This window comes from Vulpes lagopus, chromosome 7, assembly GCF_018345385.1.
Source record: "Vulpes lagopus strain Blue_001 chromosome 7, ASM1834538v1, whole genome shotgun sequence".
In the NCBI taxonomy this organism is placed as follows: Eukaryota; Metazoa; Chordata; class Mammalia; order Carnivora; family Canidae; genus Vulpes; species Vulpes lagopus.
This window is the reverse complement of record NC_054830.1, coordinates 76,028,654-76,046,742: the sequence shown is the minus strand read 5'-3', so window position 1 is coordinate 76,046,742 and position 18,089 is coordinate 76,028,654. Positions and strand designations below refer to the sequence as shown.

General features: G+C 43.4%; 1 protein-coding gene across 1 annotated transcript in view; it reads left to right on the top strand.

Moving 5' to 3' along the window:
* Positions 1-18,089, top strand: part of NR4A3 (nuclear receptor subfamily 4 group A member 3) — a 40,183-nt gene that overhangs the window by 12,501 nt on the left and 9,593 nt on the right. The window contains exons 6-7 of the mRNA XM_041764732.1: positions 9,466-9,665; positions 12,155-12,333. Coding sequence (XP_041620666.1) covers positions 9,466-9,665; positions 12,155-12,333 — 379 coding nt within the window. The remainder of the gene's footprint in view (positions 1-9,465; positions 9,666-12,154; positions 12,334-18,089) is intronic.

Genomic DNA, 18,089 nt, shown 5'->3' with positions numbered 1-18,089 from the left:
GGGAGCTCTGGTCTTGACATTGGGAGGTGTCAGGGGGACCAGGATGGAATGCTGCCTGTGCTGCTTCCTGCCTGTGTCACCTGGCTCCCACTCTTGGCTTTCTTGTCCCTACAGTGGAAATGATTATAATATTTAACCCTGGAGGGATGTTTGGAACATCAGTCACACAGGAATGATTGTTTTGAAAAGCATAAGTGAGTATTGTTATTTAAATGAACCAAAGCATATCAATATTTTTATTTATTGTGAGATAAACTAAAATATCATCAGTCTAAACTCTGAAAAGTCCCAGAAATTTGAGTAACACACAGGAAAACCATAAGAAGGGATTTTCTGAACAAATGTATAAACAGTACTGGAAGGCAGTTTTGAAAAAGACTTAGAAAAGCAAAATTCTAGTAAGACAGGGTCTCACCAGAGAGAGAAAGAAAGGAAAAGGATTACAATTACTGAGCTATTTCTGCATGCTAGACATTGTTGTCTGTTGTCTCATTTCACCATTTAAAGAACCATGAGGGATGCCTGGATGGCTCAGGGGTTGAGTGTCTGCCTTCAGCCCAGGGCGTGATCCTGGGAGCCCCAGGATCTACTCCCATGTCGGGCTCCCTGCATGGAGCCTGCTTCTCTCTCTGCCTGTGTCTCTGCCTCTCTCTCTCTCTCTCTCTCTCTCTCTGTGTGTGTGTGTGTGTGTGTCTCATGAATAAATAAATAATCTTTTTTAAAAAAGATAAAGAACCATGAACTGTGAGGCTAGTCACCCCCTCTCTGATATAAGAAAACTTAGAAACATAGTGTGTACACCGATGAGAGAGAGAGACCAGTCCAGGGATCTCTGGTTGGTTGATCTGGCTTGGCAGCTACTACCAGATTGCCCTACCCAGGCCTAATCAGTATTTCAGACTTCTGACGGGAGGGGTGATTAATATACCCACTGGGATCCTCCTTCCCTCTGTACCCTCATTATAGGCTGTGAAGCCTCCTCTCCACACCTAATCACAAAACTTCAAATGAGAAGCATGGTAGACCCTTAGCACCAAAGGTTGAGGACTCTTACTCTGATTACAAGTAGCATCTCTTAACTAAAGTCAAGTCTCAAATAATAGTCTAATGAAATAATGCAGTGGTTAAGGGCTTAGGCTTTGGAACCACACCAGCTTAGATGAAAATCCAAACACCATTATTTAGTAGATAGGTGACCTTGAGCAACTGATGAAACCTTGCAACACCTCAGTTTCCTCATCTGTGTTGTGGAGTAATAACAATAATATCTACTTCCTGGGGTGGTTTGTGAAGAAGATTTAATAAGGTGATAACTTGTCAAAGTTTTGACCCAGTGCCCTGTACGTTATGTCCTTGACCACCTTTCTCACTTTACCATTTATTGAATATACTGAGAAGTATGAACACTACCTATGTCAGAGGCCATGTAGCAATGCCATTAAGGTAAATGTTATCATGTGTTTCGAAGATGAGGCCATGAAAACCAGGAAAGGTTAAAGGAGTGACTTGCCCAAGGTTACATAGCTGATATTTATCAGAGAGAATTGGAAGCCAGGTGTGCCGGACCCCAAAGTCTGTGTTTCTAAATAACGTGCTTCTCTGTGTCTTTGGCTTCAATGATAGTGGGTACTGGAAAAGCATTCGGGAATAAGGGTGTCCCCTTCCTGAAGCAAACTTTGCCTCCCTTTATGCAATTTGTCTGAATTAATGAAGCTGCTCCACATAGCCTCTGCCGAGCCCATAGCACAAGGTTTGACGTTGGTCTGGGGCATTGGAAATCACTACCGATGGTCAGTCCAGAGAACTAAGGCCCCCAAAGTGATTTTTTGGCCCCAAATTATCCAACTATTGGTCTATATGGCCTAATTAGTCATTCAGTGGCAAACCTTCGCCAGCACTTTGAGTTGTCCCAGCTGGGAACTGTGTCCACACTGAAAAATCAATCCAGTATGTTTGCTTGCCTCTGCACTATTCAGTGTGTTAGACTAGAGTCATCATCCTCATCAACAAACATTTATCCAATTTAATTGTTAGCTTTGTCCAAAATAGCAGATTGACCATACCAGAGTCCGGGTCACATTCATACTACCTTTGGGGTCCCTGCTCAATTTTGTAAAGCACATTTATTTTAATTGCATTGTTTTGGAATCAGGTTGAGACTCATAGCTTGGATTCTCCTGCTTTTAGATAGCTTTACAAAATTATCTAAACTTGGACCAAAATCAATTAAATTAAAAGACTTTTTAAAAATACAGTGAGTTTTCATCAAAAACTTGGATGAAGGCATAGAAGGCATGCTGATCACATTTGCAGATGACAGAAATCTGGGAGGGATCGCTAATATGATGGATGTCAGTATCAACATTCAGAGTGATTTCGACAGGTTGGAACAGGATGGGCTGAAGCCATCATGAAGAAAGTTAACAAAAATAAATGTGAAGCTCAGCATTTAGAATTTCAAAACATGGGAGAGCCTTGGCCCATCAGTAGTTCCTGTTAAGAAGATCTTGGGACTTTATTCAATACACAGTCAATATGAACCAACAAAGTATACGTGTGGTGGAAGGAAGGGATGCTGAACTACCTTAGGGCTGCAGTAGTAGAAATATAGGACCAGAACCAAGTTGGTGGTGGTCTCACAGGCTCCGTCCTGTGAGACCACACTTCAAGGGTGAAGTCGCTTCCCAAACCGGGGTTTAAGGGGGATGTGGACATACTGTTTCTGGAAACTTGTAAGGGATGGTTGGAGGAAATGAAAATATCTAAACAGGAAGGCAGAAGGTTTGGCAGGATTAGGTCACTCTTTTACCCTGTGGAAAGAGGACTGTTGCTCCCAAGAGCAGATCTGAAGGAAGAAGAAGAGGGGGCCCCTTCCAGCTCATTCTGAAGATAAGGATGAGCTCTCTCTTAGCTAGAAGAGCTGCTGTGGAAGCGTGAGTTCATCAACACAAGAAGTAACTAAGGAGAACACATAACAGGATTTCTCACAAGCAGAGAAGTTATTTTGAATATTGAATTCCTTCCAATTCTAAGATTTTATGATTCTGGGGTTTGCCTTATTGTTCCTAAATGCAAGTGATTTTATATTTATGTGATATTTTATTTATATATATATATATGTGTGTGTGTATGCATATATATGTGTGTGTGTGTTAAGTAACTTGTTATTTAACAAGATTGAACCTGCTTTGTTCTCTAAAAAACATTACCATAAAACGAATGAAGCAAACTGAATTTATTGAGTGCCTACTTTGAGCTAGGCACCATCACATATGTTCTTACATAATTTCCCTTAAGCCACAGACTTATGTGCTATAATTTATGGTTTCCGTCATTTTTTTAGGAATCTCATTCGTTAAAACTCAGTTTTCATCATACCTTCTCCTGATATATAGGCAAATGTTAGAACTGGAGGGGACCTTAAGGTCATCTAATCCAACCCCCATACTTTCAGAGGAGTAAATTGAGGCTTCTAGGGGTTAAGTGTCTTGCCTGAGGTCAGGAGCAAAGCTAGGACTAGATCTGAATCTGATCCCTCAAGGTATTAAGTTTCTATTTCACCATACTGCCACTTCCCTGTAATGAAAAGTTACTAGTCTTTTCTAATAGAAGCTTTATGAGGCTTTTAAAAATAATAATAATTATTATTACATATATATATATATATATATACATATACCCATTCGGTTTTGTTAAAAGGCAAACCATTTAGAAGAGGACAGGGTGAAAAAAATCAAAGTCTCCTCTTTATTGCTGATTAATCCCACTCTTCAGTGGTAACAAAGGTCACCATTTCAGTGTGTGTCCATAATTTATTATATTTTAAGTAAGAATTTGTCCTGTTGGATTTGAGTCAGACAGTTGATTTGACCAAGGCAATTTATTGACAATGCCAGTTTCCCCCATGAATCTGGTAAATAGAGAAATGAGATGATGTTTGCCAGATAGGTATGTTCTAACCTTCTTGTACCCGCCTGTATGCCTCTAAGGTCCTAAACGAGTGGTTTTCCTCATTTATGAGAGAGGGAGGAGGAGGAAAGGGTTGCGTTCCAAGTCACAGAGAGAATGCATGCATGTTTTAGAGGCCAGAAAGAGAGCTCCTCGCACTGTGAAGTGTTCCTGGCTCTGGGACCTTCACTTCTCCTTTGGGCCAAACTTCTCTCCTTCAAAAGTGAGCTCAGATCATTGTATATCAGTGCAGTCAAAACATGTCACGTTTGATTTGTTTCTTCTCGAAATGTAGCTATCCTCTGTCCCACAGTTGCTTTTAATTTAGCAATACAAGTATATATAGATACTGGGCTTGGCTTCAGAGCCTGCACAATTACTAATGAGAAAATATATTTAACGTCCTCATTAATTGGCCATTTCTAGTATTTTTCAGCAAACGGGGATGTTTCTTGGTAATTGGTGTCACTCAGTGTAGTAACAGACTCCAAATACCACTCGGAGATGCCACTCGGATAAAACCAGGCACCAGCAAATGGCATTTAAATATGTTAACAAGATAGCCTGAGAAACATCGTGGCTAACACATGTTAGACTAGAGAGTAAACAGCCTAAAGACTCGGCAAAGAGAAAGGTTGACTGAAGCTACTCAGAAGACCCTCTCAAATTGCCATCAATACCCTAGGTGACTTCAGGTCCCTTCCTGGGCCACAGTGGGTCTCAGCTTCCCTGTCTGAATGCTGGGGAGACTGGGCTAAAGGCACCACCATGATCCCTCCCAGCCTTCTCATTCTCTGACCCTCTAACCATTACACCTGCCATAAATCCACTGTGGGGAGAGCTCAGCATCTCGCAGAGTGTGGTACCCAGAAAGACCCAGGGTGTTTGCTTAAAAATTCAGATTCCTGGGCCATACCCAGACCAATTAAATCCGAACTAGGAGAGGGGGAGGAGGCAGACAGGAATCTGCATGTTAACAAATGCCTTGGATGACTTGTTGCCACACAAAGATTTGTGAACCATCAATATAGTTTAATAAGAACAATCCAATTTTACCTCAAATCTCCCGTCTCCCAGCTTTGTTTTTGAGGCTGAGAAGGAATGAATGATAGACATATATATACATTTTCAAAAAGTCACCAAGTCGTTTAATAAATATTTATCCAATGGCTGCTGGGCGTCAGGTGCTGTTCTACAGCAGTGGACACATTGTGGAAGAGCAGCTCCTGCCCTCAGGCAGCTGACATGGTGTGAAGGAGAGAGAAAGTAAGCAAATGTATAATGCAGTGATGCCATTAGTGGGGGCAGGGGAGGGTTTTGTTTTTTAGCAGGGGAGGCAGTTAGAAAAGAATTGGGAGGAAAACATATTTGTTGCCAATTTGTTTTAAAGTGTAAGAACTTAGGAATATGTATACATAGTTTGGCTCGTGTCATGATGACATCTAAAATGTATAAAGAAATAGGCCCAGGGAAAACTAGCATTCTGAGGGGAGACAAAATGTTCTTAGGACATTTTACATACTCAGCCTGGACTGGCAGGGAGGTAGAGCAAATAGCAGGTTCCATTCTGTTATGAAAACATCACATTGCTAATGTGGTAGGGCTGGTAGTCACTGAGGGTCTCACTTAATTCCCAAACAACTTATTTGAGGCCTGGGTTGTTGATGAAGTCTGACCTGCACAGCCATAGTATTGCCATATGCAAAATGGAGCCTCATTTAAGTAACTTCTGTTGATATTTTCAGCTCTAGATTCTCAGTCTAGGTTATTCAGAGAAACTTATATCAGACATTAGCTGTAGCCTCTTCTAACTGGTTAGTAAATGTGATACTGTCTTTGACTAGACATAAAGCCAGACTTTGGATGAATCAATTTATTCACATAGGCTGGAATAAAAAGCCTAAACAGGAAAAAAGATTCATTATTTAAAGTCTTCCTCTATTTGGCCTGAATTTGATTAGAATGATCAATAAACATTTCCAGATTTTCTCCAGTGAACCACAAACCTGCTTAGCCCAGAGATAGAGTGATATAGGGGACCCTAGAAGCAGAGAATGGGGATTTGATTCTTGCAATTCCAGATGGAGTGTTCCTTGGTGAGGTTTTATAAAAAGTGCCAGACCAGGTGAGAAAGGATCTAAAATGTTTTGTTTTGTTTCTTTAAATCTTATGTTCAATAGAGGGAACACTTGGTTTGTCTTTTCCCCTAGCATTGGAGGCTAACCCACCAGTCACCCCCGAGTTACTGGTGGCTCACGCTGAATTCATTTTGGCTCCAGAATTTTGGAACATGGGCCAGAATCAATGCAGGTGAAGCCCAGAGGGGCTGGCTGGAGTCTGGCATGCTGGGCCTGCTGGCTTTTCTCCTTGCTGGACTCCATCAGAGACAACTGCACATGCAGGGTAGGCAGGGTTTGCATCTCCCTGTGTGCAGGATGCATGAAATGTGAGCCCAGCAGGGATGGAGGCCTGCAGAGGATGCTGGGTGGAAGCTAAGCACTCTGGAGGGTTCTGAGCAAATATTGAAAGCAGAGAGATTATTGAGTTGTGAGCCATGGTTTCAGGGAGGTCAGTGCAGAAGGGAGCTATTAGGTCCCGTTCCCAGGAAAAAGTTTATAACCTTTGGTCTTTTTATCTCTGTTTAACATCCTTTTTTAAGACAAAATAATGCTGAATCAGTGTCAAATTCTAGGCAGTAACATCATACCTGGTATGATTAGCAACATTTAGAATCATTGAGTGCAAGAATCCATCATATGGAACATTCGCCAGGATAGTTGATAGTCTGGGCCATAAAACACACCTTAACAAATTTAAAAGAATAGAAAACACACAATGTCTGCCGTCAAACCACAATGGAATTAAATTAGAAATCAATAACAGAAAGACAGCTGAGTGCAAAGAGCCAGAAGGAATCTTAAAAATCAGGTAGCCAGTCACTTCCTTCTCCAGAAAAGTTAAGTAACTTGGCTAGGGCTGCATAGCAAGTCCATGCCAGAGCCTGGAGGAGGACCCCATAACCTGCAGCCTGGTCCAACATTCTTTTCTCTACCCCAGGTACCGCTCGGGAGTTTCACAAGTAGTGCTGTCAGCTTTTTAAAGGGGGTTCTACTCTGATTTTCCTCCTATCCTTGGAGAGTATTTGGAAAGAGATGCACAGAAGAGAAAGTTTTTTTTTGAAAAAAAGTTAAATAAAATCCCTTTCTCCACTCCCTTCCAGTTAGTAGTATATGTGCTAAAAGGAGGTGGGGGGAATTATCGTGACACCAGGATCATGCCACCATCCTTGACCATCTGTGGGAAGGAGGACTGCTTGCTTCTCCCGGACTTTGCTCCCAAGAAGTCCCATCATATCACCGAAACATCCAGGACTTCATTGAATCCAGGCCCTGGGTGGAATTATTGAGAGCAGAAGAGCCAGGACTGAACTGGACCTGATGTTACAGGATCCTAGAAAATCAGGGCTGAGAATTAGAAACCTTCCAATTCAACCCCTTTCCCCATTTTATAAATATGCAAGTGGTGGAACAGTGTTCATTCCATCATCGTTATCAGTACCATCGCTGTCATCATTTGTTAAATATCCTTATGTTGGGCCCTTCAAGTATATTATCATATATAATCCTTACAACAGAATCTTGAGGAGGGTATTATCCCCATTTTACAGAGGGGAAAACCGAGGCTCAGAAAAGTGAAGTAATATATCCCAGATAACTACAGGCAGAGCTACATTATTTCACAAATTAGGGGCTAGGATTAGAGCAGCTGGTCTCCTTGTCTGATGGTGTCTTTTGTTATTTCATGATGCCTCGTGGGAAAGCATAAAGGGAGAAAAAAAGAGACCCAATTAAGACAAGTGCTTCATTTCCTCGTATCTAAGTAGTTCCTCAGTGAGCACCTGGTGTTTATTGGCTGTCCCTCCTCCAGCCAGATTAGGGCATTGTGACAAACTTAGGCGCTCCCCTGACTACTCTTTCACTAAATAATACTCAACAACAATTTATTGGGGGTCATTTATGCACCAGTCACTGTGCTGCTGACAAAACATGGGACCAAATGAGTACACACACAGAGACCTCCAATTAGAGCAAAGCAAAATGCTTTAGTTTTAGTTTTAGAAAAAAACTATTCCACAGGCTACCAGCTAGGAACATCAGACATATTACCAGCCAGGAAGGGCAAGAGTGGAAGTCACAGGGCCATGTTTAAGTTTTGGCTGGACCACTGTTGGTTGTGAACCTTGGGAAAGTCCCTTAGCCTTCCTGAGTCCCTCTGAGCTTCCTTTTTCTCATCTGTAAAATAAGGATTAAAATCCATACCCCGGAGGAACTGAGAGAAAGGACACAAACGCACTCAAGGCTGTGTTAGGGCAAAGGAAATGATGCACATATTTACATGAGTATTTCTGCAGATCTCAAATCTCCGTGTTGTTGGTTGTGCCTTGATTATTATCTTGCTATATCAGTCTTCCTGCTGAAACCAAGAAGGACTTTTTCCCCCAGTGACTCGAGCAAAACCCTGACTCTACCAAAATATCCAAGAGTAGAACAGGGACTTTATTCCTACCTGTACCTTTCTTCTCCTGGGATCCTTTAGATCAGGGCCGTCCAGTAGAATATTCTGCAGTGAGGGAACTGTTGCCCATCACACATGGCTTTTGAGCCCTTGAAATACGGCCAGTGCGACTAAGAAACTGGACTTTATGTTTTATTTAATTTTCATTAATTTAAGTACCCACAAGTCCTGAGTCTGAGGGCACACGACTGCCTGGGTCCTGCTTAAGGAAACACCCTCCCCTCCCCTGCCTGGTTTGTTTTTACCTCACAAAAATCCACCTGCAGGAAGCAAAAATCATTCTCTTCTCCTGTTGATTAATTCTGTGGTTCCCAGACTCCAGTATGCATGAGAATCAGCTGGAGATCTTGATAAAGCAGTTTCTTGGGCCTACCCTCAGAGATTCCACTCCCGTAGGTCTGGGATGGGACCCAAGATGTTCATTCCTGGCACATTCCCAGGTGTTGCTGATGCTGCTGGCCCAAGGACTACACTTTGAGAACTGTGGCTTAATTAACATCTTAGAGACAGCTGTGCTGTAGTGGAATCAGTAGACCCTGGCGGCCTGCTTGGACCTAAACCTCTGGGGTAATGGTTCTTCTCAACAATAGCTGCTCTTTGGAATCACCTGGGGAGCCTTTGAAATTCTTGGTGACCAGTCCCCACTCCAGATCAGTTAAATTCGAATCTCTGTGTGTATGAGCTACACATAGTGCTTTTTAAGCTTGATTTCCATCTTGCATCAAGATTAAAAACCACTGCACCAGAGACTTAGCCAAATTTCTTTTGTCTGTTAAGAGGTAACAGAATTTGCTGTTTACATCGTGAGAATCAGAGGAGACCAAATGCCAAAAAAAAAAAAAAAGTTTCGGGCGCTGACAGTCTTGCAAGAGCCAATTTGCAAATAATGTTGCCATCCCTGTTGAACTAAGATAACGCTGCTCTCTGCGGTTTGCATTCCAGTACTGTCCCACCGAACAGGCCGCTGCAGGCACCGATGCTGAGCACGTGCAACAGTTCTACAACCTCCTGACAGCCTCCATCGATGTGTCCAGAAGCTGGGCAGAAAAGATTCCCGGATTTACTGATCTCCCCAAAGAAGATCAGACATTACTTATAGAATCAGCCTTTTTGGAGCTGTTTGTTCTCAGACTTTCCATCAGGTAATTACTATGATTTTATCTTTTCTTTAGTTCTCCCCTTACTTCGAAGAAGTTGGAAACCTGCTGTGTTCATAATGGAGTCATCCATGAAGAGTTTGCTCAGGAATGAAATAGGAAATATGGTCAGGCATCAATAAAAATGGGCAGTGGCTAAGAGCACTGGCCTGGAAGCCAGGACTCATGGGTTCTAGTGTCAGTTCCAACATGAACTTGCTGTGAGACTCTGAGAAGGTCACTGGCTTCACCTGAAATTCACTTTCCTTTGTGCAATGAGGAGGTTAGATCTGTTGATCTCTGAAGCCCATTGCAGTTCCAACATTCTATGATTCTAGGAAGATTCTCTCATGGTGCATAAGGTATTTCCTGGCAGGCGAGTATTTATATTGAACATTGCATTTACCTCATGGGTTTCTATGTAACAAGTTACTGTTCTAGTATGCCAGATGGGGCTCTAAAGAGTTCCCACAGCTTCTCAACCCCCAGTGTTTACTCCAAGCCAATAGCTTCTGGATCAAAAGATGTGCTTCAACCTATCCTACTCGGTGACACCAAAGACAAAGAGGCAGTGATTTTTCAAAAAGCTGGAACCTCGGATCTAAGCTTCTCTCTAAGCTTTTCATACTGTGTTACCAGAAGCTCTAGTGTAAAGTGCAGATTCCCGTGCCTCATTCCCAGCCATTTTGGTTTAGAGCTACCTTGAAAGAAGTCCAGAAATCTGCCTTTTAAACTCATGCTCCAGTGATTCTGATGCCAGTGGCCTGAGGTCCAGGTTTTAAACTCTGAGGCTGAACCATGCTGTCTGTGTGTGCCTCTGTGGCAGGATCTGTAGGAGAGACAGAGGTGAAATTACAGCTAAGGAGTCAGTAATTAGCATAATTACAGCCAATCTGCTGTGCACAGGATCCAAGGTAGCAATGGGACTGTCCTCTATTAGGCAGGCAGCAAAGGATTAAGTAAGGAATAAGCTCCATGCAGGCAGGTGCCATCTATGCACTTTTCACCAAGTTTTCTCCAGTGCCTGGCTCCAAGAATGGCACATACTTGGTTCTAAGGAAAGACTTGCTAAGTGAATGAATGAATAAAGCTACTCATCCAAGAAGTACAAATAAAGAGATATTAACTTGTTAATGTAGTAGGCCGAAAGAGAGAAATATGTAGCAAGGGACTTAAAAATTAAAGGAAAGGTAAGATTCAAGGAAGGACCATAGAGAATTCAGAACTAGCTACACCTAATACTGGTTGAGCTCCCCTTGTGTCCCAGGTAGTGTGCATGGGCTCTCAGAGCCTTTATTTAATTCCCACAGCAATCTTAGGAGGTAGTAATCAGAATTCCTGTTTTATAGATATGGAAAAGGAGAGATGAAAGGAGTGCCCTCAGCCTCACAGCTAAGTGGTGATGTCTAGATGTTCCAGGACAGCTTCCATGAGAGAGAAATGAGATGATGATGGACATAATATGAACTATCAGGCAGTTTTAGAAATAGCCCTCCACAGATCCACTGTTGAAAGTACAGAGGGATACAAAAAAAACGACTATTTTTTATTTGGGTCACTTTTTATTTTTGTGATTGACTTCTGGCAGTTGCAAGGACCGGGTGTTCTTGGAGTCTGCACGATGGAATTGTAGTGTCTAGTCTCAGGTCTTATCAGTTTTTGACATTTAAGAATAAGAGGGAGAAGTCCTGGCCAAGGAGCCCTGAAGGGAACAGAATCGTGTTCACCACAGAAAGAGGCGGTGCCTGGGGTTTCACTTCCATACTTCCTGAGTGCCTCTCCTCTGTCTCCCATCCATGGTGGGACAGTAACTGATTCTGGTAATAAGAGAGCGGGTGCTCCATCCCCAGCTCCCCAGAGCTGATGCTCACGGAGAAAGTTAGCACAGACAAGTGGCGGTGGTTGTTGATCCCAGGAGCACAGTCTTTTTTTTTTTTTTTTTTTAAGATTTTATTTATTTACTCATGAGGGACACAGAGAGAGAGAGAGGCAGAGACACAGGCAGAGGGAGAAGCAGGCTCCATGCAGGGAGCCCAATGAGGGACTCGATCCTGGGTCTCCAGGATCACGCCCTGGGCCGAAAGCAGGTACTAAACCACTGAGCCACCCAGGGATCCCCCAGAAGCACAGTCTGTTCATCAAGACGATCTGGGTAGAGGGCACCTGGGTGGTTCTGTGGTTGAGTGCTGCCTTCGGCTCATGTCGTGATCCCAGGGTCCTGGGATCCAGTTCCACATCGGGCTCCCCACAGGGAGCCTGCTTCTCCCTCTGCCTGTGTCTCTGCCTCTCTCTCTGTTTCTCTCATGAATAAATAAATAAAATCTTTTTAAAAAAAGAGTATCTGGGCAAGTTCCATGACACCACACCGAGTTCTGAACACTGCCCAATGGCTGTTTAGGTGCCTTTGTGTTCTGATGTTGGACAGATTGAACACACCTGTTTGATGTGTCTCTGTCTTCCACCCCTGCCCCCCCGCCCCCGACGTTGTATTGTAGGTCGAACACTGCTGAAGATAAGTTTGTGTTCTGCAATGGACTTGTCCTGCATCGACTTCAGTGCCTTCGTGGATTTGGGGAGTGGCTCGACTCCATTAAAGACTTTTCCTTAAGTTTGCAGAGCCTGAACCTTGATATCCAAGCCTTAGCATGCCTGTCAGCGCTGAGCATGATCACAGGTAAGCACCACCCCGGTCACTGAAGTGACCGTGTCCCCCTCCCTCTCCTCTCCTGTGTTAAAGGTGGATTCTGGCTTTGCCTGTGACACACACACACACACACACCCCAGAAATTAAGGAAAACGACTGCCACTTTTCTAAAATCTGTTAAGTTTAACCTAGTTTAAACAAAGAAACATATTTTTTGCAACTTATTGTCATGAACCTTCAGGAAAAATCTAAATTTCCACAGAAGCTCGTTGCCAATTGGAGCACCTGCTTCAGGGTTATTTTTACATGAGGTTTTTGAAGGAAGTTTACCTTAAGCAGCCTGTTCCTATGAGGCAGAGGGGCGAGTTCTCCCCGCTCCCTAGTCCTTGGCAGGTGACCCAAAGTAAAAGCAAAACACTGCACGTGTATAAAACATACCTTTACTTATTTGTTTAGGACTTGATTTAACAACTTTGGTTGGCAGAGAAGTGAGAAAAATGGATATTTGTAAAAAGCAAAAATGACTCAACAACAGTTTTTAAAAGTTAAGAACCAGAAGCATAAAACATATTCAATTAGTGTATTATGCGTTGCTCCACCTAGATGCCTCTCCCTTTCTATCTTTTGGGAGATAAAGGTTCCCATGGCAGAATGAGAAAGAGAAAGGCACTCGGTTGAGAGAAACTGTGCCATCTCCCCAGGGCTGCCCTCAGGGCCCCAGGCCCCAGCTTCCTTTGCCCCCTCACACATGCAGAGTTTCCTGCTCAGTCTCATCCTTCTCATCAGACTGGGACCCGGTGAGCCAGTGACAGCGGATGGAGGCTTCAGGAGAGGGTGAGCCAGTGACAGCGGATGGAGGCTTCAGGAGAGGCTCATCCCACCTGGGGCTCACCTGCCCAGGGAGGAGGGCTCACTTCCTTTTCATCAGAGCCAAGCATGAGCTAGGCTGTTGGGACTAGGAATTAAGGTTCAGATTTGCTACACTCTTAGCTGCAGAAAACATGTTTTTCAGGCAGGTGATGAACTTCACAGAGGACCAAACAGATCCTTTGAGACCAGTGGGCCCTTTTTTCTCATGCATCAGAAATGGACATTACTTACATGTACCTTCTTGGGACATCTGTTAACTAAAGTGAGATGTATCTGAGGACCTTCAGAGGCTAGCCTGGGTCATCATTTAATGGTTTCCATGCAGGCAAAGAAAATGTATGGTAGGAATCAGACACTAGCATGTTCTTTCAGTATTCCAGGTGGGACCCCACTTCCTCCTGGGCTTTGGTCCTAGATAAGAAATTCCCTTCTTTTGATGGGGCTTGCCAGAGATTTCCATGGGAGCCATTAATGAAGCAAAAACAAGGCTACCTCCCAGAGTATGAATTCCATTGAGAGGGCTCTCCCATGGCTCGCGGGAGCACCTGAAGTAAAGAGGCACGGTTCATGCACAAGTGTGACAGTCCCCACCTGGAGATATTGGGCAGCTCAGTGCAGAGAATGTGGAAAAGGAATTAGGAGAAGGTGATATGAGTCCTGCCTCTGCCTCCAGTCTGCTGTGTGTCCTGCCATTACAGCTGCTAGGCCCACCGCCCTTGATGTGGGGATTGCTCATAGAGAAGGCAATTGGGCTTAGCAGAAACAAGCACGGACTGCAGAATCCTGCACCCCCAGGTTGCAGTCTGGGGCCCTGTATTGAATAAGCGTGTGTTATTCAGCAATGCATCTCATTTCTCTGGACTGCAGTTACCCCATCTTAAAATGGGGATCCACAACACTTAGTCTGTGAGGCAGCAGTAAGGATTATGGGAAAGTAGGTTTGTGATGCAGCCAAACTGGATTCAGAATAGTAGACACTCAGTCCGCGTGCATTCCCTCCTGGAATGATAGTGACAAAGACCCCCTCAAAGTAGGCATATGCCTGTCCCTTCCCCTTGGAAGCCCCAGGGAGTCCAGAATCAAACTCGGTGGCATAAAGACATGGGTGGGAGCTTTAGGAGGTATTTTGTTTGGTGAATATATCCTTGGATGCTCGAGAGGCTCCAAGGAGGACATGATATGGAAAAATGAAGCTGCACTCACCAACAGCATGGGCACAGCAAGCCATATCCTTCATGGGACAGTTCTACGTCCCACCAGCCTGTTGTCCTTGCTAGGGTTAATACCCACAGGAAAAACGAGCTCCTCTTCTCTCATTTCTGGACCTTGCAGTACTTTGTGATTTGCTGTTGGGAGGGGGGGTGGAAATGTGCAAAAGCATCAGGAAATGGCATAAAAAGTGATGTCTGGAAAACAGCAGCATGCCTTGTTGCAGATACTAATTTCCATTTGAATATGGGCTCCCATGAAATCCCAACTTTGGAATAAGCTCCACTGATTATACAGACTGATGGCAAGACTGTGATCAGGTGGGCTAGTGGTATCACAAACCTCATCCCAAAATTGTCTGCTCCTAAACCCACAGGGAAGAACTCATGACAAGGAAACGAGCTGTTAGAAGTTTAACCAGTCTCTTTTCTAGGAAAATTATTAAGAATCTGGGCAGTATTAGAAGTTTCATACACAAGGCTTTTATTTTCTACTTCTTTTTTTCTGCTTCTTCTACTTCTCTCTAGGCCTCCTTGTGAAAAACTAGGTGATTAGGTGGGGCAGGAAATGGTTTCTTTCAGATCACTCTCCTTCTCCACAGTTGTGGTTGTCAAATGTTTTTAAGTCCCCAGTTTATCTGCCCTAACTGTCTTCTTTCACCAGTGCCTCATCCCTGACACGGGAGCAACAGAAATGCTTTGCTTCTGATGGGATACCAGGGAGGTGATGTGTGGTAACTTAATTATGTTTAATACATAAGAAGACCCCCAAACAGAAAGTTAGTGTAGAGTTATGGTTTTATAAGTATCCATTCATTAAATAAATATTGAGGACCTACTATAGGCCAGGCTTGGTGTCAGTCTCTCAAGATGCAAAGATAGGCCATCCATCAATTCTACTGTCAGAAAGGGTATGGCCTTCTAGGAAGTCATATGTGATTATGATACAATGAACTCAATGTGTGGTGGTTAGTGTCCAAGTCCTTAAAAGCAATAGATTCAGTGCAGGGGATGTCCGGATTACTTCTCACTTGTTTTGGTCAGAGAAAGGTGGAGGTGCTGGTCATGAATGGCTTCCCAAGGAGGTAGCATGTAGCCATGGGAAGATACAGAGGCAGGACATTCCAGATCAAGGAAATAGCATCACAAGGGCTTCAGCACCTGTAGGGAAAAGCACGTGCAGTGGCATTGCATTGCACATGTGTTAAATCACACATATAATCTCGATAGAAAGAAGAACCAAAAGAGTGCAGGCTAAATACTCCAAGTGTGTCTATCCTGGAGTGAGCATGAGAGAGAAGACCTGAATCCACAGTGGGTCCTGGGCTTGGGCTCTCTGTTTCCAGTGGTTAGAGCTGCACTTTGAGGAAATTTAAAGCATTTCCAGGGAAAAGATTGATTCAATGTGATATTTATCTTATGGCCTGCTTTTATGCTCTAGCCTCAGAGTAAAATACCTCTCCCATATAGTGAAAAGGGAAATAAGATCAGGAAGGACGTTTTAGACCAGATGGTGGAAGGAATCTTGAGTGCCCAAATGCCATTTGGCATTGCTACACTAAAAGACTATTCTCCATGGCTTTCTTTTCCCTCTCAGGTCTTCTGTCAAGTGAGAAAATGACTCCTTTCTCTTATCCCTGTAGTCTTTTTCCTGATCTTGTTGGAACATGAATTCTAAGGTTGAGGAGCAGGAAGGAAGGATGGACCAATGGGCAGAAAGCAATGAACAATGACATAGAAGAACCGGGCAGGTGGTTGGTCCTGCCATGTCCTCTACCACCTGTCTTCCCAGAGCTGCCCTGCTCATTCTAAATGGTTACCTGGTTACCCCGTTTTTATATCATATATAGCCATCAGCTACATTGCAGAAGAAAACTAAGGACAGTATCTTTTTTTTTTTTTTAAAGTAGAGATTATCTTGGGTTTTGGAGATTGGAGATCTTCACTCTGCTACTGCCTGCCTGTGTAGTCTTGGACTAATTCCTTATGCAATCTCTCTCTTTTTTTTTCTTACACTCTCTGAATCTCAGTTTTCTCATTTTTCACAGAGATAATTATGTCTACTTGTAAGTTTCCTATAAAGATTAAATGAGCTAATGTGTACTTTGAAGAGAAAAAGATATTAGACAAATCTTCATTATGATTATCCTAAATGTTGTTTTCTTACCTCAGGAAGAGCTAACTATTCTCCTGAGAATCCATAACAATTTCCTGTGTCCCTACAATTCCACATACACATTATATTAAGTAATTTATTTGTGTCTCTTCTTTTCTAACTAGACTGTGGGTTTCTTTAAGGCCAGGGAGAGTCTTATTCATCTTTATAATTACTTTGGCATTTAAAAGTGTTTGGCACATAGCAAATATTGGTTAAATGAATGGGTTATAAATTTTGGGAAGTCTCCCAAATTAGGAAAATTAATTATTTTTAGCCTACCACTTTGTTATTAGAAAATAGTCTGAATTCCTGAGGACTACCGTATTTCAATTCAGATTAATTCAATAATATTTATTGAGCATCTGCTATGTGCCAGGCACACAATCCCTCATCCTCAAAGAGTTTGTGGTCTCCTTGGGGAGACAGACACATACTCTAATAAACCAAAGACAGACAGACTGGAAAGCATATTACAGCCTCGGCTCAGAGTGCCGACCAGCTCAGTGTCCCTGGGGACTGTCCAGCAATAAAGGATGTTCCATGTGCAATGAGAGGTAGCAGTGAGATGACTTCCCCAAGAAAGAAATGGAGCCCAGAGCAGAGCAGGAAGGTCCTGTCTGTTGGTTGGTGTTAGCTTTCCTCTTTGGCTGGAACTGTATTACTGTTGTCCTCGTGTTGGCCTGTGCCCTGAGACCTGCTCAAAAAGAGAAAGAATTGCTTTTCCTTATTGGATCTCCTGACAGCTACCCTCACCCTGTCCTCATCTCCTGCTGCTTGCTGTGGGAAAGAGAATCTGTTTCTTGTATGTGCCCAAGAGACAGAACTGGGAACTGTAAAATTCAGCTCAACATAAGAAAAACTTTGTAGTAGAAATGATTTGATTCTGGAACAAGCGGCATTGGGGAGTTAGGTGTACAGAGACTGGATGACTGGTAGGTGCAGACTGGCTCAGGCATCTCGTGGGGACCAGGACTGGCTAGAGCAGAGCTTCCCTAGCTTTCATGTGCATCAACCCACGAAGCATCTTGTTAAATTGCACTTATGATGAGGCAGATCCAGGGCAGGGCCTGAAATTCTGCATTTCTACCAAGCTGCCGGGTGATGTTGATGCTGTTGGGGTGGTGACCACATCTGAACAGAAAGGAACAATGAAAGCTATTGGTAATTAGAATTCCAGGAAGTTAATAATTTTCAAATACCCTGTGCCAGGCACTGTGCCAAGGGCTTTACATGTGCTATTTTGTTTAATGTTGTCTAGTTAGTAGATCTGGAAGGACCTGGCATGGATTACAACAGAGATGGGAAGCAGATGGACAAGCCAAGAGCTATTGAAACAGTGTAGGTAGCAGTTACTGAAGACCTAGGCCAGAGGGATTGCAGGGAGGAGCTAGATGCAAGGAACATCACAGAGATGTTCACCAGTGTTCTTACAATGGATTAAACTATGATGGCCAGGGAGGAAGAATTGTTAGGCATGGTGTGGGAGTGATGGGGAGGACGGTGAAATCCTTAACAGGCAAATTCAGAGAAGCAGCCGATTTGAAGGGGGT